General features: G+C 44.5%; 1 protein-coding gene, 1 non-coding gene and 1 pseudogene across 2 annotated transcripts; 2 read left to right on the forward strand and 1 right to left on the reverse strand.

Annotated features, from left to right (window-relative positions):
* The window catches only part of LOC128835372 (p53-induced death domain-containing protein 1-like), a 43,558-nt pseudogene extending 40,334 nt beyond the window's left edge, over positions 1-3,224 (reverse strand).
* Positions 3,225-9,994: 6,770 nt separating this feature from the next.
* Positions 9,995-23,310, forward strand: LOC128836113 (60S acidic ribosomal protein P2-like). Its single transcript, XM_054026130.1, has 4 exons — positions 9,995-10,132; positions 20,377-20,425; positions 22,584-22,664; positions 23,246-23,310. The coding sequence occupies exons 1-4, from the start codon at positions 9,995-9,997 to the stop codon at positions 23,296-23,298; spliced, it is 321 nt and encodes a 106-aa protein (XP_053882105.1). The 3' UTR covers positions 23,299-23,310.
* LOC128837535 (small nucleolar RNA SNORA52) lies at positions 20,626-20,758 on the forward strand. The gene has a single exon (XR_008444973.1). It is a non-coding gene; the product is annotated as a small nucleolar RNA SNORA52 (small nucleolar RNA).
* Positions 23,311-25,101: the final 1,791 nt, after the last annotated feature.

Here is a 25,101-nt window from a genome sequence, read left to right on the forward strand (position 1 = left end):
AGCCCTCAGTGTGTTGCCTCACATCAGCAACTGCAGAGAAGCTGGGATCCTGCCAGGAGCCAGTGCCCTAGCTGCCAAAGGGCTGGATCCTCAGCTGGTGTAGGTCAGTTTGAAGGCAATGGCGTTATCCTGATTTATAACAACTCAGGATCTGGACCAGAGTCTTCTGAATCTTCAAAGTGCCCAGTTTGCTCACTGACTAAATTGACAGGGCTCCATCTAGACAATATCCTGCTCCTAGCAAGTCGTGTAAGAGATACCACAGCCCAGCTTGGGGGTGATGAAGCAAGCGGGGCAGTGACAGACACCGAATCCCATTTAAAGGCTAGGTTTTACATGTCTTCCTCTTCAAAGACTCCCTAAAACCCACCCATTCCATGTCAGGAGCTAGGAATGTTCATTCTCTCTTTCTTCCGGGTGCACCTCTTACCAAGTGAATCAGGGACGCCCATCAATTGATTCCCTGAGAGATCCAGCTCCATGCAGCTATACAGACTCCCAATCTCGTTGGGAAGTGATTGCAAGGTGTTTTCAGACAGGTCCAGTCTCTGCAGCGCTGCCAGCTCCCCGATGCTCCGTGGTAGATCCCGGAGCTGGTTTTTCATGGCAGAGAAGAAAGTCAGCTTACTGAGCTGGCCAAAGTCTTCGGGCAGCTCCACCAAGCTGTTGTGGCACACCAAGAGCACACGGAGGCTGGCAAGGTCAGTGACGCAGCTGGGCAACCTGGAGAAGCTATTAAAGCTGAGATCCAGATGAGTGAGACATAGCAGACTCCCAAAATCTTGTGGCAAGGTTGTCAGGGAACCCTGCTGACAAGCACCAAATTCATCCTGGGCATGCCCACCTGGGGGCACGGAAAAACAGAGAAAAAGGAGTCCATGTTACATGGATTCTGCTAAACTAGCATCAGATAGGCATATACAGCTCGCTCTGAAATCGACAGCATGGCAAACTGGAAGTTTGGACAATGTTAACAGGGGGCTGGAGGGATTGGTGCATGCACGCGGATTACAAGAGCAAGATGTATACATGGCCTAAGGGCTAGTGCACTAAAGTATGGCTCAGGAGACCTGGGTTCTATTCCCAGCACTGTCACTGGGTGGGTGAGTCACCTGTATGACTTCACCTCTCTGTGTCTCAGTCTTTCCATCTGTAAAATGGGCTATATCAATTGTGGAGGGCTCTGTATGGGGCGGGGGGATTCTGTGGAGCAGGGCATCTGCACTGTATGTATGAGGGGTCTGTTTTAGCAGTCATTCTTTTTTTTTTGGTCCAATCTGACCCCTGGATGTTGGGCACCTAAAATTTTGGTGTTTTAACAGCCGAGGAGGAGAGGAGAGATTTATCTGGTACACAGTGGGAGAAGGGAGAATTAGGAGTTATAGGATGCACTTATGAAAGAGGCAATTTTAGCTGAAGATGGGGAAATTTCTCTGAGAGGGAGCCATATTTGGCTGGGCACAGTTTCCCCAAGGGAAATGATAGAAGCTTCACTGCTTGGGACATTTAAAACTAGCCTGGACAGCAGTACATCGGTGATAACCCATACTGGCAGGGAGGGGGACTGCATGGTCTAATAGCTTTCCCCATCTCTAACTTCAACAATTCTAGGTTTGATGGGAGGTGTGCTCCAAATAACAAATCCAGCATATTCAAAAGATTTCTGGCTTGCTTGAGACTACCAGGGCAAGTGACTCGTGGGAGAGGGGAAAAAAAAAATGTGGCAGCCACATTATTTAAATTCACACTTCCAGAAATGTACCAATATCCTCCCTCCCTCCTACTCACCACCCTCCTGCAGTGCAATTTTAAATGCTTACATTAGAGGATATCACTGGATTTTTTTGTTGTACAATAGAAGAAAGATTAATATTTGAGAAACCCTGGATTAGCAAATAGTAGGGCTTAAATAAGGAATTCTTAGCGAACCAAGTTTTTCTACTTTTTTTCAGGATACTCAGAGTATCTGAGCACTTCACAGCATAAATCTGTGGAGGTAGGGAGGTATTAATATGCCCATTCTACAGATGGGAAAACTGAGGCCCAGATCCACAAAGGTATTTAGACTTCTAGCTTCCCTTGATTTCAAATACCTTTGTGGATCTGGGCCAGAGATACTTGCCTAACGTCGCATTCTGGTGGAGCAGGGGAAATGAACCAGGTCTCTTGATTCTCAAGTTAGTGTCCTAACCACTGGACCATCCTTCCTCTCTGACATGCACATACAGTTTCCCCCAGAAGACTAGGTGGTTCAACATTTTTCCAAAATTAGTAAAGACACACCATTCATATTCACAGCCTCCTAGCATACAAAAACTGGGAAGCCAAAGAAGCAATACAATGGTCAACAGGTATTTATTGAATGTCATCGTGCCATGGGCTACAAATCATAGGCATATCCACTCCAATACTTGCTCCTGATAAGTTAGTTTCTTTGCTATTCATTCTCAAACCATGTTCCCAGCTTGTGCTGCAGGGCACAGGACGAGGGTCTGTTCAGAAAGGTACAGCAGAAGGAAACACAGTGAAAGGAATCATTACGTCTCATAAGGGGACAGGGGGTGGGAAATAATCACCAAAAATAATTTCAATCAGACTCTCCACAACTAAAGATCCAACCAGTCTCCATTCAAGTGACAGTCAAATAAAAGGCTGCACCTGTCAGACTGAATCAAGTGAGGAAATTGGTCCCCAGCAGCTGTGGAAACAAAGGATGAGAATAACAGCCCCTGTGCTGGATCTTGCTGAATCTGCATGCTGCTCCCCGTAAGGCTAACGGACCCAAAGCCGCTGCAAGGGGCACTAGTGCACAATGGAAACCATAAAGCGCATCCATCCCGTAGGAGCAGATGGAAAGAGCCAAGCCCAGACGAATGTGCAGGGATGCTTTTCCATGTCTTACCTTTGAGCACCAGGGACTTCAGGACAGGAAGGCTGCTCAGCGTGGAGTCTATGAGGGCCTCATTGCAGTTCAGCCGCAGGAATTCCACCTGGGCCACCTCTTCCCTTCGTTTCTCAAACAGCTCGAGGAACTGGCAACAGCCGTTAGGGTACACATCTAGGTTCAGCCTGTTGCCTGCAAGCAGGGGCTTGGGGCAGCCCATTTGCAGGGGCGGCAGGGATCAAGCATGGGAGCTGAGAACCAACAGGGGGCCCTGGGAGCTGTAGTTCCTTGGTTAGCTCCCTGCCTATGGAGCCAGCCCTGGAGCAGGGAAATAACTACATTTCCCAGCATTCCCTTGGCCACTACCAACAGGAAAGAGGGAGAGGGAGTGAGGTAGCTGAGACCTCATGCTGCAGCCTGCTATGAATGGAGAGCTGCACTCTGAAGGGTAGGGATACCATATTTTAACATTCAAAAAATAGGACAGTCCACAGAGAGGGTAGCCCCACCCTGCCACCATCCACTCCCTCCGACTGCCCCCCACAGAAACCCCAATCCATCCAACCCCCCCTGCTCCCTGTCCCCTGATCACCCCCTCCTGGGACCCCACCCCCTATCTAAGCCTCCCTTCTCCTTGTCCCCAACTGCCCCCTCCTGAGACCGCCCCAACTTCCCCCCAGGACTCCACCCCCTACCTGTCCCCTGACAAATCCCCTGACTCCCATGCCTATCCAACCGCTGCCTGTCCCCTGACTGCCCCCCCAACCCCTGACCCATCTAACCCCCCCTTCTCCCTGCCCGACTGCCCCCCCGAACCTCCGCCCCATCCAACCCCCTTACCGTGCCACTCAGACCAGCATATCTGGCTCCGTGCAGTGCCAGACACACTGCTGCATACATGCTGCCGTGCTCCCCCGCGGAGCCACAGACCCCCCCAGCACCTGCCTTCCAGATTTGAACACCTCAAAATTCAGGAGTGCTCAAGCTCAGTTTGGGCAGCTGTTACTTCATTTCTCCCAAATCAAATATACTGATCCACTGTAACTTGCTGTAGAAAAAGTAGGATAAAATTGAGCAAGACATGCTTCCCAGTGGTTATTAGGACTGGAATTGCTATTTTCAACAGCCATTGCCTTTTTGTTTGGTTTGTTTGTTTAAAAGGAAGACAGTGATATTGCATTGGCAAATTCCCCATAGCAAGAAAGAGTGGAAGAAAAGAATAATAAAGGCACCTCAACTTTTCCTCATTTATGTAGGACAGTCTTATAATATGCATCCAGATATCCTCCAATCACACAAGCTGAAAATTGTTCCACTTTACTGCAGTTCTGTAACCATATGGGAACCAATCCTTTCTGTGTTCTGTGCACATCTAAAATTCATGCTGAATGACCTGCCGTGGGAGCGAGTTACCAGTGACCCAGGGCTGCGGCAGAAGGAGGGTGCAGGTGGGGGAGGGAGGGGAGAGCCCAGGGCTGGGGCAGCAGGGTGGGTGGGGAGAGCTCAGGGCTGGGGCAGCAGGGGGGTGCGTCAAGGAGCCCAGTCCTGGGACGGGGGGCAGCCAAAATTTTTTTTGCTTGGGGCGGCAAAAAACCTAGAGCCGGCCCTGTCTGCAAGGCGGCAGCCCTCAAGTGTGGCAGTCACCAAACTGCCCTCCCCCAAAGCCTCCCCAACCTCCGGCAGCTCTGCCATCTTCTGCTGTTAGTCCACTGGGGCCGGAGCATGTTTTGACTTGCCAGGCAGGCAGGCACTAGCAGCATCACAAGGCAGCCGTGATGACGAGAAAGGATGCTCTGAAAGGGGACATGAGCACACAGTGAAGCCCTATTGCCTCTGCAGAGCCTGGCTAGAAGAAGCTTATAAACACAGCATCTTCCAGCCGCAACAAGATGCATGGGGATTGTACACACAGCATGTCACTACAGATTTTAGGGGCAGTTGGTATAGACTTTAAGGCCAGAAGGGACCATCATGATCATCTAGTCTGACCTCCTGTACATCGCAGGCCACAGAACCTCACCCGCCCACTCCTGTAATAGGCCCCTGAACTCTGACTGAGTTACTGAAGTCCTCAAATCATGATTTAAAAGACTTCCAAGTTACAAAGAATCCACCATTTACACTAATTTAAACCAGCAAATGACTGTACCCCATACTGCAGAGTAGCGTGACCAGACAGCAAGTGTGAAAAATCGGGACAGGAGGTAGAGGGTAATAGGAGCCTATATAAAACAAAGCCCCAAATAACGGGACTGTCCCTATAAAATCGGGACATCTGGTCACCCTACTGCAGAGGAAAGTGAAACCTCCGCAGAATCTCTGCCAATCTGACCCAGGGGAAAATTCCTTCCTGACCCCAAATATGGTGATCAGTTAGACTCTGAGCATGTGGGCAAGACCTACCAGCCAGACACTGAGAAAGAATTCTCTGTAGTAACTTAGAACCCTCCCCATGTAGTGTCTCATCACTGGGCATTGGAGATATTTGCTGCTAGCAGTGGCAGATCAGCTATGTGCCAGGTATAGCAATGAGGTAGAACAGCCACCTTGGTGCATCTAGCCAGAAAACAGTCATCTCCAGAAATGTAAAGGGTGTAATCAAAGGAGAAGGCTTGCTTAGGATAATAATAATACCTAGTTCTTCTATAGCACCTTTCATCAGTAGGTCTCAAAGTACCTTACAAAGGAGATCAGTATCATTATTCCCATTTTATAGACAGGGAAACAAAGACACAGAGAGACAAAGCAACTTTCCCAAGGTCACCCAGCAGGCCAAGGGCAAAGCCAGGAGACCTGAGTTCTGTGCCTAAGTCCTAGGCCAGTACATGATCAAATAGGCCATACTGACTGTGTAATTAGGAGCAATGGGATGAAATTGCAGAGAAGAGAAAGGCAGAGGTGGGTTGGCTCACATCAACACAAGGACTAGGAAACACAACTTGTGATGTAACTATGCAGTGATGGGGGGGGGGGTCACCACATTTATACACTAGCTGGGACCAGGAGTGCCATGGGGGAAGCACACACAGCCTTCCACATTATGGGGGTGGGAGAAGAGGGAAAGACCAATGTGGGATAAATTCTCCCTTGTCCCCTTCACCTTGTGTGGTCATCTATACCACTGGTTTTCAACCTTTTTTCAATTGCAAACCCCTACAAAAGGAGGTGCAGACTGTGCTTGAAATGTTAGACCTAGTTTGCAAGCCCAGCCAGAGTTGCATGGACCACAGGTTGAAAACCACTGATATACCCATGTAATTTGAATGCAAAATGCAATTAGTCATTCTACTTTGCTAGCAGTTACACAGGTGTTAACATTAAGCCCTAAATTTCAAAGGAAGTCAGTACCATTAGCCCCACTTTACAGAAGGAGAAAGTGAGGCACAGGGCGAGAAGCAACTTGCCCAAGATCATCCAGCAGGTCGATGGCAGACCCAGGAATAGCATGTGACTCTCCCTAGGCCAAGGGTTCTCAAACAGGGGATCAGGACCCCTCAGGGGGTCATAAGGCTACTACATGGGGGGGTCACGAGCTGTCAGCCACCACACCAAACCTCGCTTTGTGTCCAGCATTTATAATGGTGTTAAATATATTGAAAAGTGTTTTTAATTTATAAGGGGGGGGGGTCACACTCAGAGGCTTGCTATGTGAAGGGGGTCACCAGTACAAAAGTTTGAGACTCACGGCCCTAGGCAAGGCCCATAGCCATGGGGAGTTTAGCCCCATAGGACTGGTTGGTAACACGCTGGCAAGCCCAGAAGCTGCCGCGATGGGCTCTTGGGGGAGGAGCACCCAGCGCGGCTTCACCTAAGGCTGAGGGGACGCAGGCAGCTGGGAGAAGCAAGGCAAATTTCGGAGGGAGGGAACTAAACTAGCTCAGCCATCAGCCCCAGCAGGGCGGGAGGGACGTGGCCCCATCTGCTCCGCGGACACAGGAAGCGGCCGAGAACAGGGCCCTTGTACCCCCCGCCGCCCGGCCCGGCTGCAGGGATCGGGGGCAAAGCCAGAGCCCGGGGTGGGGGGCGTTAACGCTGCCCCACTTCACCCCGCCTCCCGACGCTGCCTGGGGCAGGGGAGCGGGCTCCTGCTCCGGGGCTGCCGAGCCCCGCTTCCCCCGCGCACTTGGTGGAAGTTGGGAGGCGGCGCGGAGCAGCTTCTCCTGCCCCCTTAGCCCCGCCACAGCCCCACGTGGCCGCGGGCAGGGAGCGGGGCCCCGCGCAGCTCTTACCCAGCGAGAGAAGACGGGGCCGGGACTGCACCCGGCAGCGCCCCGAGCCCGCCCCGCTCTTAAAGGGACAGTCCCCGGGGGGCGATCTGCAGCCCAGTGTGGAGCGTCCCGGGGATCGGCCCCTCCCGGCTGGTCCAGGCGGCTGCTCGCGGCTTGAGGAAGCGGGAAACAGGCAGCTTTGCTTGGCCACATGTGCAGACACGCTGGTGCACCGTATCAGGGGGTAGCCGTGTTAGTCTGTATCTACAAAAACAACAAGGAGTCTGGTGGCACCTTAAAGACTAACAGATTTATTTGGGCATAAGCTTTCGTGAGTTAAAACCTCACTTCTTCGGATGCATAGAGTCACCGTGCACGGGCCTGTTGGCTCACCCCCTCCTAAAGCAGCACCCACAGGGGGGGTTATTTATATTTGGGGGGGGGAGTACCACTGGAGTTACACTTCCAAACCAAACTGATTTAGCCAGCAATGAGTTTGCATCCTCCTCCTCCTCCTTTCTGCCAGTGATTAGACTGAAGTGTAAGGTCCCAGAACCTGGGCTCCAGTCCCAGCGTGAACAGCTACACTGCAATTTACAGCCTGAGTCAGCTAACATGGACCAACAGGCATTTTATTATTGCCCGTGTAGACATACTCCAATTGCAGTAGCAGGGAGAGGGTGCTGAGGCAACCTCATGTGTAACTCTCTTACATTCCCACTTTTCCTGTACTTCAGCTTCACTCTGTACTGTAGCACAAGTCAGAGTTATGCCTGTTCAGAAAGCATTAATGAAATGCAGCTGTTACAATTTGCAATCAGCAAAGAGTGAGTGGTGTACAGTACAATTACTTAGTAAACAAATATTAGCACACACAAAAACATTGTAAATAGTATTTGGAGTACTCACGCATAATTTTTAAACAAAAGCTGCTAGGTAGTAAGTCTACTAGGCCTTATACAGGGCATGTCTACACTTAAAACATTGCATTTGTATTGCTTTAATGAAGATTCTGTACCCCGGGGGAGAGAGCACTGTCCACACAGAGGAGAAAAGGGTTAGGTTGGTTGCTCAGAGGTGTGGATTTTTCACACCCCTGAGTAACATAGCTATCCCAATATAGGTCTGTAGTGTAGATCAGATCACAAACTTGCCCCACTTTGTTGCTGTTACATGTATTTAAATGCATGGTTCCAACATAAGTTAAAGTTTTCAACTTTAAAACACACATCTCCTATGAACTTCGTTCAGAGATAATTTCTCAGTCTCTATAGTCACCTGCATGCTTCCGAGCTTGAGAAAAAACAGCAACATCTGTGTTTTTTACCAAACACTTAAGAGGCAAACAAAATTCTCGTACTCAGGGCTGGCGCAACCCATTAGGCAACCTAGGCGGTCGCCTAAGGTACTAACATTTGGGGGGCGGCGACCGCAGCGGCCGGATCTTCGGACGCCCCGGTCATCGTCGGTATTTCGGGGGTGGGACCTTCTGCCGCCTCTGTCGGGCGCGGCATTTCGGGTGTGGGACCTTCCGCCACCTAGGGCGGCAAAAAAGCTGGCGGCGCTCCTGCTCGTACTCCATATCATGTGCATGCGTTCTCCACACTTCTCTCTTTCTTTAGGCCACAAACAAACAAAAATTAAATGCTGCAGTATAAATAGGCTTGATAGGACTTGATTTTTATTGGTAAATGTCAATAAACATTGATTTCACTGTACACACACAAACCAGCAAAACATATTGCTATTGATCATCAAAATTTACATATAGGCAAATTAAAAAAAACCCACTGCTTGAGAACTTAAGAGTTTGATTTAAGGATATTATTTACTTTTTATATTTTGACATGTGATGTTGACAATTTGTGTTTTAATAATAATAAAGTATAACTTTTTGAATTTCAGTATCTACTGTTATTAAATAATTATTGTCTGATCCTCCATAATTTCCCCAAACTGTGAAAATTTAAATAGATAAAAATGCTTAAAAATAAACATTGATATTATCTGCTGACATTATAAGAACATAAGAATGGCCAGCCATCCATACTGGCCATCAACTCTAGGCTCCACAGCCATCTTCTCTCTTGTGTGGTGACCTGTGTATCTCTACTTCTTCACTGGGATTTTTCCAGGATGCACAGTTCCCCAGTAAAGTCAGACAAGTAAGACCTGCTTTATTTTTTTTTCCTCTGAGATGGTAAACAATATAATTGCTCACAGCTCAATTACCACACAGCTCTTTCTAAGGAAGCACATTCTCAATGTAAAAGCATTACAGAGAAAATACACCTCTACCTCGATATAACGCTGTCCTCGGGAGCCAAAAAAATCTTACCATGTTATAGGTGAAACCGCGCTATATCGAACTTGCTTTGATCCACCAGAGTGCGCAGCCCCGCCCCTCCGGAGCACTGCTTTACCGCGTTATATCCGAATTTGTGTTATATCAGGTCGCGTTATATAGGGGTAGAAGTGTATATGAAAAACGATAAAAGAAGTTACCCACCTGCTAATAAGCTTACCAGAGATCACCCCAACTCCAGCAAGGGCTCTGATAGGAGTCAATCCTTCAAACCCCACCAAGAGATTTTCCTGTGGTTACAAATTCACAATGGCCTTGGCTCAGAACAAGCACCCCCATGAATCTGAGTCACTCCTTTATCCAATTGGGGTCTTTGATATGCAGAGAGTGCCACAAGGACTCCTCATTGTTTCAGCCAGACTGTAGTGAGGTGGACAGGCCTCCCTCCCCCGGGGGTGAGTGAGGGAGTGTTACACACCCCTTGGAGGGTGGAGCCTAAACCTCCCCGCCCCCCTTGCCAGAAGGAGAGGGGCAGGGCCGGAAGTATAAAAGACCAGCCCCGCAGCCCATTTGGGGGGAAACCTGCAAAGGAGAAGGATGTCCTGCTGGTTCCAGAGCAGCCTGAAGTGGATTCCCCACCTAGCTCAGTCCACGGCCCCAAATGCAGATGATGACTGGTCTGGAGTGCCCGCTACTGTTTACCCGGAGGAGCTGGACAATGCCTGGACACCAGAGGTACCTACCCCAGGGGAGGCAGGAAGTGGCCCAGGGGCAGTTACTGTAGGGCTGGCCACAAAGCCCAGACCTCCAGCATCAGCGTGATCCCCGCCGACCCCGGGGCAGCTGGTGTTGCTTCTGCCAGAGTCCTGAACTGGGACACGGTGGAGTAGGGAGGGCCTGTGTCCCCCTACCCCTCCCTGTGGGTGGCTGACCCTCATTCCTCTGCAAGGAGCTCCCATTCTGAAGAGGAGTAGCCCCAGTCCCCTGAGACTGTTGTCTGCTGGCTGCCTGAGCCCTGCCCAAGCTGTAGCCAACCCCCTGAGATGGTTATTTGCTGGCTGCCTGAGCCCTGTAAGCCCAGGCCCCAGTCTACCTTGAATACTGAGGCGGTTACTGGCTGCCTGAGCCCAGGCAAGTCCAGTACTCAGCTAAGCAGAGATCAGCCTGGAGGTGGGCTACCGCAGCCCTCCAGGGGTCTCCCTCCCCCGGGGTGAGTGAGGGAGTGTTACACAGACAATGGGATTCTCCTCAAGTATTTCCTAGGAAATGCATTCAACTAAAAACTTGTCCACACTGGCAATTTACAGCGCTGCAACTTTCTCGCTCAGGGGTGTGAAAAAACACCCCTCTGAACGCAGCAAGTTTCAGCGCTGTAAAGTGCCAGTGTAGACAGTGCACCAGCGCTGGTAGCTGGTAGCTGTGCTCACAGTGCCGGTAGTTACGCCCCTCGCAACCACAAAAGCCATGTTTAAGTCCTCGTGCTTTAGCGTTGTCAGTGTAGACTAGCCCTAAATCTTGTCTGGTCTGTTTCAAGAGAGTCCTTTTGAAGCTCATAATACTTCCCAAGCTTTACATTAGTCCTGTCTCCCTCTTAAAGAAATTACATACAATCCCACAGCAATATATAAACATTTGCATTTAAAATACAATGAACTCCTAAGATATTTCAACTTAAATCAGTAAGGTTTAACGTAACTCAGTAAGGTTTGTCCAGGATAGTGCAGGGAAGTGCCGTATCTGTCACAGTAAGTATAAGACAAGAGACAACATATGGATACATAATGACATATGGGCTATATTCATAAGCCAGCTCCATGCACCTACATGGGAAACAGCCATTATTATTGGTACCCTTTCTGCGGCCCAAGCAGTTAGTCAATATTAGGGGGTATTGCTGAGAGAAATTAACGATATGAGTCAGGTATTTCTGGGTGCAACTCTGCTTATTCACAAAGAATCTACACCAACTTGTTTCCCTGAACAAATAGAAACAAACCACAAAAGGCAGTCTCTCTGCTCAGAAATCCAAATCTGCCTTTTCAGGAAGTACTGTACCATAAGCCCTATACCACAGCTTCTCTCCAGGGCCACATTCACCATTACTTCTCTCTCTGTAGTGTATCTTGGCTTTCTGCCTCTCACACATACAGGCACACATAGCTGCAAGCAAACAATCAATCCCCGTCTAGCCCCTTTATTTGCAGGTACATGGTTTAACTCTGCTCAGGTTTTCTAATGCAGCCTATTACCTTGGGCAGTGGCTTCCTATTGTTCCCAGTGATCACTATATAAAGGGGCCTAACTGCTCTTTCCATCAAGCCTGAATGAAAGACTGTTAGCACACTCATCAGTTTTAACTAGGTCTATGATTATTGGCAGCCATTTACTTTCCAGCATAACACTATTTTCTGCATTTTAATAGTGTCCAAAGGGCCCCAGCAGGATCAGGGCTATACTGTGCTAGGTGCTGCACAAATACACAGGAAAACATGGTCCCAGCTCCAATGTAATTTAGCTTTCTAATCTAATCCAGAATGCCATCTGAGCATATTTGTACAGGACAGTGTGAATGCCCTGATATAACAATGTGATGTTATAATTCAGAGAGAGTTAAACTCTGTCTTTGACTAGAGGGACAACAAGTGCAACAGGAACAACTCAGCCATGAGGGGAAGGTGGCAAGAATGAGACTGGTCTCAGGTAAAGAAGATGATTGGTCATTCAGGGAGTATAAAAAGGAAAGGCTGGTGGTGTTTGTTTGGAGTGGTATTAATGTAGGTAATGTATTTTCCTGTGTGGTAGGGAAATATGGTAAGACTGCTTGGAAGGAAATTTGCTCAAAGCTGTATATTTGAAGAAGAGGACTTCAAGAGTGCTTTACTGTTTTGACCTCTGGCTGTCAGAAATCATTTGCTTTGTGTTTAGCTTCAGTGGCTTGGGTCTGCATCTTGCAATGAGTACTTTGTAGAGAGACTCCCTATTGGCTTAAATGGGATTCTATGTGTCTCTCTATACATAGAGTTCATATCAATATTATGGGGGCCTGGTTTGGTTTTTATTAAACCATTGTCCTGGCTTGTGGATTGTGATAATAGGGTAAGATGTTCCCACCATTGGATGTCAGGTTTAGATTCTAGGGCTATCTGGTGTTACCTGTAAAGACCAGTGCTTTGTCTGATTGTCTAGGTCAGTGGTTCTCAAACTTTTGTACTGGTGACTCCTTTCACACAGCAAGCCTCTGAGTGTGATTGCCCCCCCCCCCTACATTAAAAACACTTGTTTATATATTTAACACCATTATAAATGCTGGAGGAAAAGTGGGGTGTGGGGTGGAGGCTGACAGCTTGGGACCCCCCATGTAATAACCTGGTGCCCCCTTGAGGGGTCCTGACCCCTAGTTTGAGAACCCCTGGTCTAGGTGCACTGTTAATACACATAAGCTGTATGGGTTTGTGCTTTAAACTCTTTCCAAGCCCACTTTCAATCTATTTGACATACAAAGTGCAACCCCTTGTACCTATTCTTCAGCTGCAAGTGGTTTATTTACAGGTATTTATTCACTATTCAGGGGTCAAAATGCTTCTTCTCTACATCTCATTTATGCAGTCATTTTATTTGACACTTCCTAGGGTGTCAATAGGTGCTCTGATGCTAAAGCAGCTGTAGCAAATACCAGTAGAGCTGGATTTTGGTCTCTTCAATTTTCCCACAAAACTCTGCTCCTCTAGTCATGTGCCCCTACACAAGGAAACATGCTCATGCTGCCATCAGACCACTCTGTAGGGTCCTTATGCTCCCCCTTCTTTTTTCTTTTGTTGTTGTTTTACTCTGAAACAGACCTATATAAAATGGCTACTTTCTTATTCAACAGATCTTTGTTTAGTTTACTTCAGGGTTCAAAATTAATGTTAACTCTTCAGAGCCACCTAGCTGAGAGCAGGAGCTGAATTCTGTCCTGGCTCATGCATCATCTACAGACTGTTAATTAAATTCCAATTATCATGTCAAGTCTCCTGCTCCAAGTTTATCTGTATAACCCAATTGAAGCTAGGGGAGCTGCACAGGGGTAGTAATGTCTGACAATGGGGCTTTATTCAAGATGTATTGTCCAGGAAGGACCTGCTGATTGCAGTTCTGGTTTGTAGGGCTGGCAGTTAGAAAAAGCAGCTTTTACTTGTAAAGTGAGCAAACTTTCTCTGGAAATCATTGTGAATAGAGCTGGCTGAAAATGTAGTAATGAACGTTTTTTCTTTCATCCAAGCTTTTCACAAAGATTCTTTTTGCATGACAAACCTTTAAAATGGAAATTTGTCTAAAAAAAGTCTTTAACTTTAGTAGGTCAAAAAAATACTCCACTATAATGTAAGCAGAGTCAGGATGAGCTCTACCCTGACATCTGGTGGTGAATTATGGTGAGTGTGGAAAAGCACTTTAGGGGCTGATCTCGTTTGCATAGGTACACCCACCTCGCCTTGCATGAGCCCATGGCAGCCCAAAATGGTCACTTTGGCAGCTGTGGGATCCCCAGTTTCTCTGTTATTGGGGCAGGAGGAATAAAGTGTTGTTACCCTGATTATGTGAATAAGGACAATGAAACTATTTTATGACAGAGTCTCACCATCAGCTAAGTAGCACTTGCTAGACAAGGGACATGGTCCAAAAGCCAGTGAATGGAGAGAGGTATGTGTACCTGATGGTATGGACCCCCCCCCCTTTGAGGGCTTGGAACACCAATTGCACCATCTTCTCTCTTCACTGTTGAATAGCAGAGCTAATTTTGATTCCATTAAGAGTCTAGCTAGAGACTGCTGAGCTGAACTCACTTTGGACCAACGGTGCACCAGCACTGGGGCTCCCCTACCACAACCTGAAATCACTAAAAGAGCTAAAATTACTGAGCTGACATCACTGAGTGCTGTGTTAACTAGTGGGGGAGCCTGAAGATATATTGTTAAGTGGCTGGCAGAGTGGAGCAGTTTGTGAGACGGTTGGAGCGGCCCACGGAACAGCAGAGCAGTTTGTGGGAACAGCTGGAGGAGCGGCTGGTAGAGCGGAGCTGTTCATGGTGAAGGCTGCAGTAGAACTCCACGGAGTGGTGGGGCAGTCAGCCCTGGACCACGTAAGGTGCCCCTTAACACCCTGTGTGTACCTCCCCCCCCCCCCCCCCGCCCCATTTCCACCTAGGCTGGGAGGGTAAAACTCTGCAGAAACTTTTGAACTCTGGGGTGGCACTGACCAGAGACAGAGACTTTTGGGTTGTTGGACTTTGGGGTGATTGGACTTAAGACCCTGAGGGGAAAAGGACACTGCCAAACTTACTTGGAGGTGGGTCTTTTGCTTGTGGTTTGTGTTATGAATCCTGTTTGTGGTGTTTCCCCAACATAATGCCACATTGTTTCCCTCCTTTATTAAAAGGCTTTTGTTACACTCAGAGTCTGTGCTTGCGAGAGGGGAAGTATTGCCTCCTAGAGGCGCCCGGGGGGTGGTATGTAATTGTCCCAGGTCACTGGGTGGGGGCTCAAGCCGGTGTTGCATTGCGTTATTGAAACGGAACCCAGAGATACTGAACCTGGCCCTTGTTGCTGCCAACTCAGAGGAGCAGAAGGGTTACAATAATGAAAATATTTTCTATCAAAAAATGTTGCACATCAAATTGGTCATGAACCAATCCGACCAGTTTTTAGTGCAGGAATAAACCCCACAGAGCAGTTTTGCAGCTTCAGAGCAAAACTGCACTTGGTTTATTTGCAGGCTTGTCAAAGAACAAAGATGTACTAATCAACATTGCATTTTTTTTCTATTTCACTTCCTAAATTTAAGGTGCAGTTCTGTCCTCAAATGAATGTTTGCTTGTTTCTTTTTTATAAACATTGCAAGGTTGCAAGTTTATTCTTGCAATTAGAACTGGGCAAAGCAACACTTTTTTTGTCAACTTGGTTTTGACAAATTATTTGAAGAAATCAGATTGTTTTGTGAAGTTTGAACTTTTTTGATAAATTATTTTCACTTTGAACTTTTCAATCTAAAATAAAATGTTTTTTTATTTTTGAGGTAGATTTCGGTTTTAAACTTTGTCATGAAAAAAAGAAACTTTACAAACCCAAGTTGCTACTAGAGGGTTTTTCCTGGATCAGACAGGTGTTAACTCTGCATAATACCATGTTCTGACTCAGTCTAACCATGGCACATGTTATTATCAATTTGTAAGTAGCATGTAATGGAGGATTTCCTATAATTGCAGGTTTCCGAGCAGCACATCTATACCCTGGGCCACCATTGTACTGCTGTGCAATGGGAAATGTTTGTCCACCTGGGATATGCAGGTGACATATGGTTCCCGGATCCCACCCCCTTTCTGTTCAAAGGTAAACATTGGTTCAGCAGTGCCTCCAGGAAGGTTTATGATCTTGGAGGTAGCAAAAGGATAGCGGTCTTCAAATAAATAAAAGGCTGCCATAAAAAAGATGGAGAAAAGTTGTTCTCTCTCGCTGCAGAGGGCAGGACAAGAGGTAATAGGTTCAACCTACAGCATAGCAGATTTGGATTAAATCTCATGAAAAACTTCCTAACTGTAAGAACAGTAGGACAATGGAACAAACTGCCTAGGGAAGTTGTGGAATCTCCTTCACTGGAGGTTTTCAAAAGGAGGCTGGATAGCCACCTGTCTTGGATGGTTTAAACACAACATATCCTGCATCTTGGCAGGGGGTTAGACTAGATGACCCTTGCAGCCCCTAACACTGATTTTAACGAAGTCATACTCATGGCAATGTGTGTTTTAATTTACCATGTTGCTTTTCTGAAGCTTTACTTCAGTCAGATAGTCCAGTGTCTGAGCTGCTTATAGAAGGCACCTAGTTCCAATAGCATGTAACTTGGAAGTGCTTATAACTGCGTATCAGTTTTATTGTTTCCTGTATCCAGGATAGGTACAGCATGAGCAGTGGCAGTATGTTTCCCTGCAATACTTCCACCATTGTGTTTCAAGCTTAACTGGGGCTTCTGCGTGTTATAGCAATATTAACTGAGTCTCCATGCCTATTTTAGTCCTTAGCTTCTTTGCCAAGATTGCCAACCATGATGATGAATCACAGTTCTTGCTATGTGGATTCTTATCTGCTAGAAAATTGGCCAGAAACAGTCAAACTTTTTTTTTAACACATCCATCAGGAGGTGATAATTTTCAGTTACTGCTAATTCAAGATGGATTTGAAGCAGAAAACTAAACTTCTTATCCTGTCAACAATTCCTTCAGCCATCCAGACTCCAGAAAATAAGAATACTATGGGTGTGATTCTTCTCTCACTTGCCAGGACTTTGTGATGACTGGAGGTGCTCTGGATTTGATAATGTGATGATGAATTAATTACTTGGGTAATGGGGTGGAGAGTATGCTCATAAAATCTGCAGATGACACCAAGCTAGGAGGGGTTGTCATCACTTGGGAGGGCAGTCTTAAAATTGTCAATGACCTTGACAATTTGGAGAATTAGTCTAAAATCAATAAAATGAAATTCAATAAAAACAAGGGCAAAATACTGCTCTTAAGAAGGAAAACTCAAATCCCCAAATACAAAATGAGGAATAACTGGGCTAGGCAGCAGTACTGCTGAAAAGGATCTGGGTGTTATAGTGCAGTGGATCTCAACCTTTCCAGATTACTGTACCTCTTTCAGGAGTCTGATTGGTTTCCCCAAGTTTTACCTTACTTAAAAACTACTTGCTTACAAAATCAGACAAAAATTAGTGTCACAGCACCCTATTACTGAAAATTGCTTACTTTCATAATTATACAGTAAAAATGAGAGAGATCAATTGGAATATAAATATTGTACTTGCATTTCAGTGTATAGTAAATAGAGCAGTATAAACAAGTCATTTTATGAAATTTTAGTTTGTACTGACTTCACTAGTGCTTATGTAGCCTGTAGTAAAAGTAGGCAAATATCTAGATGAGTTGATGTACCTCTGGGAGGACCCCTGCGAACCCCCTGGGGTTCGCATACCCCTGGTTGAGAACCACTGCTATACAGTAGTGGATCACAAATTGAATGAATAGTGCAGTTGTGAAAGGCAAATATCATTCTGGACTGTATTAACAGGAGCATTGTATGTAAGACTTGAGAAGATAACTGTCCCGCTCTACTCAGCACTGGTGAGGCCTTAGCTGGAATTCTGTGTCCAACTCTGGGTGCCACACTTCCATAAAGATATGGAGAGAGTCCAGAGGATACCTACAAAAATGTTAAAAGGTTTAGAAAATCTGACTTATGAAGAAAAGCTTAAATAATGCTCAGCATGTTTAATCTTAAGAAAAGGGGGAACTGGATAAGTCTTCAGCTATGCTCTTTTTATAAAGAGGACTGTGATTGTTCTCCATATCCACTGAAGGTAGGACAAGAAGTAATTGGCTTAATCTGCACCCAAGGAGGTTTAGGTTCGATATTAGGAAACACTTAAGGCTTGTCTACACTGGCACTTTACAGCGCTGCAACTTTCTCACTCAGGGGTGTGAAAAAACATCCTCCCCCCCCCCACCCCCCCCAGTGCTCAAACTTGCAGCGCTCTAAAGTGCCAGTGTAGACAGTGCACCAGCGCTGGGAGCTGCGCTCACGGAGGTGTGGTGTGTGGGTTGTGGGGGTTTATTTATTTATTTATTTTAAGCACTGGGAGAGCTCTCTCCCAGCGTTATGCTGCAACTACACATGGCACGTTAAAGCGCTGCCATGGCACAGCCTGGTTTGTCTTTCAAAAAATGGAGACAAACTATTGTGTGCCACAGGCAGAGCATAGGAGACACTGAGGTGGACCAATGTCTGAGACCCCTGCAATGGCATGGAAGTAAATGAGAGATACCCAGATGATACAATATCTAGGAAAAAACAGACAAGATTCTGCAGGGTTAGTGTCAGCGAGGAGAGATTTAAATACTTCTCAATGTGGTGGAGCTTTCATTCTTTGTGTGTTTTAAAGGGTATTGAAAAGAAAACAATTGATAAAATTCTATAATATTTTTTCCAATAAGAAATCATCTTATTTGCAGACACTGTGTGTCAGATATTACAAGAGCTGCATTGCGAGATGATATTGGAAACTAGGTTTTTCAGATGGATAGTTGTAATTAGGGTGACCAGACAGCAAGTGTGAAAAATCAGGATGGGGGTGAGGGGGTAATAGGAGCCCATATAAGAAAAAGATCCAAAAATCGGGACTGTCCCTATAAAATCGGGACATCTGGTCACCCTAGTTGTAATCGTCAGAAAGCCAACCAACAGAGTGGTTAGTTCTGTGCAACCAGAATCCATGCAGTACTAGGATATAGTTCTGCACTCTGAAATAGAGGTTCTTATTCAGTTGTGTGTTTCAAATTGACACTTTTTTTTTTATTATGGTTTCCAGGGCCTTCATAACCTCTTTCACTGATCATCCCTTTCCCACAATGTTACGTTGGAATTTGTTCTTGTCATCATTGACTTATCTGTATTTGTTAACACTGACCGGATCTTACTCCAATATAACTCTAGAGGACTCTTCAAACGCATCTTTCAGAGTAAATAAACACAAACACGGCAATTCATATAGTGCATGCTTCACTTGAGCAGGAGATTAGTTGTTGAAAAATGTTGTTTAGATATGTTGCTATCGCTGAGCTGCAATGTACTTTTGACATTACAGTTCCTATCTTTAGAATCTTGCCTCCGTTGTTTACATTGGTTTGTGGCTCTCCATTATCCTGCACTGCTATCCAATAGCTGAAACACACCTGGAGAAGCTGCAGCACCCTTGACCTTTAATGCTTGTTTCTGAGATGGTAGCAGTTTGTTTTCCTGTTTAATCTTTCCCAGCCTGGACTCCAACTTTGATAGTAAAATTTTCCATTCCAGTGAAAAGCTGAAATGATCAGCTGGGCTTTAGCATATGTCAGAGTACTGAGGAACACACAGCACTTAGGATGCTGGTTCAGGATCCCTGCTGCAGAGCATGCACATGGAAGGGGGGTACAGCATCGGTCTCATAAATGCCTAACAAACCATTGCAGAGGGTCTGTTTTGTGACTTGTAGAAGGCTTTATACTAAATTTGGTCCTGCTCTTTGCTAACTATGTGGACACACTATATTTACATAAGCAGTTATATAGCCCAACTTGCATTTATTTTTATGTTAGAAAATGATGGATGACACAGTTTTTATTTACTAGATTAATGTTTTACTTGTGGCTCTATTTGGATGGAAATTAAAATTCAGTTTAAAAACACAAAAACAGCATTTAATTTTTGATAAAATAAAACTATCTTGAATGTGCTTGATACTTTCTTCCTTAGGTTTATCAAAACATGTTTTGCAGTTAAAACTGATTTGTTAAACATAGGAAATATTATCTATAGTTGTTGAATTGAACTGATTTCTGGTCACTGTGTCCTTATTTTTAGAACTAGTAGATCTCATCGTCACACCTAACTTTTATTCATTGATTGGAAGAAGAGAACAAGTTTTCCTGCTTCTTCAGCTCCCAATTGGTTTCTTAACTTTGAATGAACTAGTCATTGATCTGAACTAGGGGAATAAAGTGAAATGAAGAAAATATTCTCTGGAGAGAGGCTCCTACTGTCAAAATCTGGTTTAGTGCTTCAACAAACTCTGGTTCCTGGTGCTTAACCAGTGCTTTTTCCTCAGTTCAGTGAGTTAACTTTCTTTAAAACCTCCAACAGCAAACATGTACTACTTAATACTATTTTTATAATTATTTAAATTATTTTAATAGGTCATAAGTTTAGGTCTTAACAAGTTGTCAATTTTAAAATTAAATTTTAAAAAAGTTATTTAAAAAAACCTTTATTAATTGTTTCTCCTGAGAAACAGGGCAAGATGGAATCTTACAAGCAGCTGGTTAGGTGGTATTGCACAGAAGCCTGATTGATAAGCTGTTTTAAGTGTTATTCAAACAATTTGTTTTAATACTTTGTATGTAATTTCCATAGGTTGTTGGTGAACTGAACGGAAACAATATAGAGGATGTCATTGCTCAGGGTAAGTAAAATCTCATGGCGTTGGCATGGGGTGACATTTATGATTGCCTCTCTAGTTCATTTACTAATTTAAAGACCCTTAAGGGCAGAGAATTACCAGATTTTGTTTTTTCCTCATTTTGTTTTTTCTTCGTTAAATCAGACTTGCTTTAGAGGGCTCTCAATTAAGATACAAATTGGGATAAATCATATAATGGGTAGGGGTCCATCCTAATGCCTGCAGGTCAGTGCCAGTACCTGCTAGGTTTCACTTGTGGACCAGATTAAACTGGAAAGTGCTCTTAAATATGAGTTTACAGTTAGTCTGCTCGTAACAAGAGTTTTCTGGATATGTTGCTAGGTGGGAGAATGAGCCAGACTTTAGCATTCTAAATTGTAGTTCTTGGTTTACCCAATTGTGTTCTTGAACTTTCTTTTGCAGAGAAGTCACTTCATGAACTAAACACTTCATTCACAAGCCTTCTGTTCTTTATTTCAGGGAGACCTAGAAATGATCAATCTTATTGAGAGAGAACACTGAAGTGAAAAATCATATTTTATTTTCAGTGCAAAATGAATAAATATGAATTTAGAAAGGCACAACAATTTGAATGTTCCACTTGTGGAATATTTTGCTCTGACCAAATACGTTGTTTTTAGATAGCATGTGGAATACTTCAAGTAGCCCAAAGCTCTAATGATTTAATCCCCATTCCTTCAAACACTTATTTTTGTAACTTTACTCACATGCTTATCTGCTTAAGTGCTCACAGAATCAGGCCTTAATGATTATCAGTAAGTACAGCAGTTATTAGCTACTTCTGTGAATGTTGTATAAAGATCTGAGAGAGCCATTATGCATGCACTTACCCAACAGACTTAAAATAATTTAGTTGACTGCTGATGGAATAATTTTATTTTAGAAATACAGTAGAATCTCAGTTATGAACTGACCAGTCAACCACACATCTCATTTGGAACCAGAAGTACGTAATCAGGCAGTGGCAGAGACCCAATAAAAAACAAAGAAACAAACAAAAAAATACATTACAGTGTTAAACATAAACTATTCTAAAAAAAGGAAAGCAGAATCTTTCTTCTGCATAGTAAAGTTTCAAAGATGTATTAAGTCAGTGTTCAGTTGTAAACTTTTGAAAGAACCATAATGTTTTGTTCAGTGTTATGAACATTCATAGTTACAGACAGCCTCCATTCCTGAGATGTTTGTAACTGAGGTTCTACTGTATGTGGCTTCCTAGAATATCTGACATGATTATAAAACATGTTTATTTTGCTAGTTATAGGAATCTGAAATCCTAAGGAATTATTTAGAAATTGATTCTTAGAAATGGAGTACAAGCAAAAAGACTGGGTAAGCAAACTTTGAAAGCAGAGGGAATCTCAGTATTCACAAGAGAAAAGGCAGAGAGCTAACTTTCCAGAAATTGGAGACATTAAGCAGAAGTGAGTTCACCAATCTCAAAGGTCCCCATCTGTAATGTAATTCCTACTGTGTTGGAGGGGCCTGGTTATTACACAGTACTCCTTGGAACAGCTAAAATGTTGTTTGGTCTTCTATACCTGGGAATCTAATCATATTCCCAAACAGTGCTGCATTCCTGCAAAGTCCAAGGTTGTAGCACATTGTAGACAATATAGACTAGACAGGACCTAGCAGAGATCATATTGGAAATGCTCTTCTCGAAGGATACCTTTCTTTCTTTAGTAAAGTTTGCTTGCTGTTGTCTTACTTTTTAATATGGATTTAGAGAGCTTTGGGGGATTTTGTAGGCAAAAAAATTCTGCCCAAAATTATTGTCAACACCAGATTGATTTTTATTTTATTTTTTTGGTAGGCTAGCTGCCCAGCATTTCAGTCTTAAACTCTGGAATCTTGTTGTAGAATATGCTGTATTTTAAACAAACACCCGGCAACTTGTTGTTCCTTGCAAGTGGCTAGTGTGGGTTAATTTGTCAGAGGCTAGCCTGTAATCACATCCCTTATGTATTTTTATATTTTTTTTTCTCATTCATTTCATCCTATCATAGACATGTCCATATACCATATTGACTAGGTGCCATCTTACTACATAACTTTGGTTTTGCACGTTGCAGTATTTGCAGGGCCAGGTCTACTCTGAGTGCTTAATTACTATTCTCCACCCTTTTGTTCCTTACAGGTAACTGCAAACTTGCCAGCATGCCAGTTGGTGGAGCTGTAGCAGTCTCAGCTGGACCAGGTTCTGCTGCTCCTGCTGCTGGTGAGTATACATTAAAATCTTAGTGCCTTAATTTCCATCATGTAAATTTAGGAAGCTTTTCCTTCTTTTATTGTAGTTTGGCTTCTTGTCCTGAGATTGAAATATTAACTGACATAGTTTAGTGCTGAAGACAATCTCTGCACTGTACCTGGGAATGAACTGTTAAAGTGGTGTGCATAGAAGGCGGTTAGGTAAAACCAGCCAACCAGTAAGTTATACACAGTTGCTTGCTCCTCACCTTCATGAATTTGTTCTGGTTTAAGTCTATAGAGCCAAAATGGACCCTCAGGTATGTGTATGCAACTCCTGTGGATGTAATTTGAGTTGTGCATGTCTCTGAAGGCAAAATTTGGCACTTAATCTTTAAACATATAGGTTAAAAAGAAACTGAATCCGTTAGCACTGCACAGAGTAGATATAGAGACTGAAACTTAAAGGGGTGACTTGTGTCCATTTAATTGGAAGATATGCTTCCATGAAGAGAATGTGTTTTGGGATCTTCTCACACCTGCAATGTCCAAAATGTACTGTAAATATTCCCAGATGAGAGTAAACACTGTTTAAATCTTTTCTCTCTGCAGCTGAGGAGAAGGAGGAATCTGACAACGACATGGAATGTGGCCTATTTGACTAAACTTTTGCTACAGAAGCTAATAAAATATTTTGTTTAAAATGGATGTTGGGGTGTTTTGTTATAATAACCCTAATGCCCCTGGAGTTTTCATCTCTTGTCTAACAGTGATCTGATTTTGGGCTTTGAAGGGGAAAAAAAAAATCTTAAGTAGCCTCGTTGATTCTGCATGTTGGTGAAGCCAATTAAACTTATGCTCCTATATCACTTAGATGCCTTTGAAACCCCACTCTGAGGTACCTAAACATGCACTTGATGCTAAATCATGTTGTGAAGCCCAATGGGCAGAAAATCAGAATTAGCTTGTAAATTCTTCTGCATCACTTCAAAGCTAATTCTCCTAAATGATTATATTCTGTAAATGACCAAAATGGCACTGATTTCTTTGCCGATTTGGATCTTATTCCAAGACTTGTGCATTCCTTTCCACCTGCATATTGCCTACAATGCTGTCAGCAACACATTCTGTAGGGATTTCACTTCCACCTCCAACAGATCTCTAAAAGCAATGCATACCTCAACTTCATCAAATGTGCAAACATAAAATCTTAAATCACTTCATAGTTTTGATATCAATTACATTAGCAGTTCTCAAAGTGTGGGTTTTGACCCCATTTTAATGGGATTATCAGTGCTGGGGTTAGACTTGCTGGGGCTCAGGGCTTAGACTTTGGTCCCCTCTCCAGGGGACGTGTAGTAATTTTTGTTAGGAGTGGATCGCAGAGCAATGAAGTTTAAGAACCTCTGACCACAGATTGACTGACTTGCATTCCATGTGTTTGGGAAGTTATTGTGGCTAACATTGCTGAAGTGAGGTATAGTCTTATGCTGTCTTGTCAACATACGGGTATAGCTGAGATGTACAACTTTGTATATTTAAAATGGTACAACCCATCCACTAGAGGATGCAATTCTAGATTGGTATAAAGATTCTTATACCAGTAGAGCTTATTCCTGTATGGGAAGGGGAGGAAGTTCAGTGTAAGATGCCTTTACAACTGTATAACTGCATCCACATTAGGGATTATATATGTATAATTTTCAGGAAAATATACCTCTAACCAACATAGTTATACTGATAGAAAATCTGTCTGTAGACCAGGCTCAAATATGAAAGGCAGCATTGTGTGGGGGATAGGATTGTCAAGTTATGGTACCATTTTCAAAAGGTCTTTAGTAACTTGGGCCAGGGCCGGTGCAAGGAAGCTTCACGTCCTAGGTGAAACTTCCACCTTGCATGGCCCCCCACAGCAGCTCCCCACCCCAGCTCACCTCTGCTCCGCCTCCTCCCCAAACACGCTGTCCCCGCTCTAATTCTCCTCCCAGACTTGCGGTGCCAAACAGACGATTGGCGCTGCAAACCTGGGAGGCGGGAGAAGTGGAGTGGCGACCGCGCGCTGGGGGAGGAACGCTGGTGTTTTGTTTGTTGTTTTTTTTTAAATTGGGGGCACTGCTTTTTGGCACCCCCAAATCTTGGCACCCTAGGCAACCACCTAGTTCACCTTAATGGTAGCACTGGCCCTGACTTGGGCACTGAAGTTCCACTGACAGTCACTAGTAATTTAGGTGCCTAACTTGCTTAGGCACTCTTGAAAATCTTACCATTAGAGACCTAGGTTTCATGCATGCACCGTCCTTGCCTAGGCTCTGTGCTAACTTATTTTAAACAGGGGGAATTCAACAGCTCTTCCTTGATTGCCTTCTAGGTTAAAGTTTGTGAGCTTGGCTAATATTAAGGATAGTTTAAATTGCATGGAAATTTAAACAGGTGGGTTTTGAAATAACTTTCTCTTTCCCAGCTCAGAC

The sequence above is a fragment of the Malaclemys terrapin genome, chromosome 4 (assembly GCF_027887155.1).
Source record: "Malaclemys terrapin pileata isolate rMalTer1 chromosome 4, rMalTer1.hap1, whole genome shotgun sequence".
In the NCBI taxonomy this organism is placed as follows: Eukaryota; Metazoa; Chordata; order Testudines; family Emydidae; genus Malaclemys; species Malaclemys terrapin.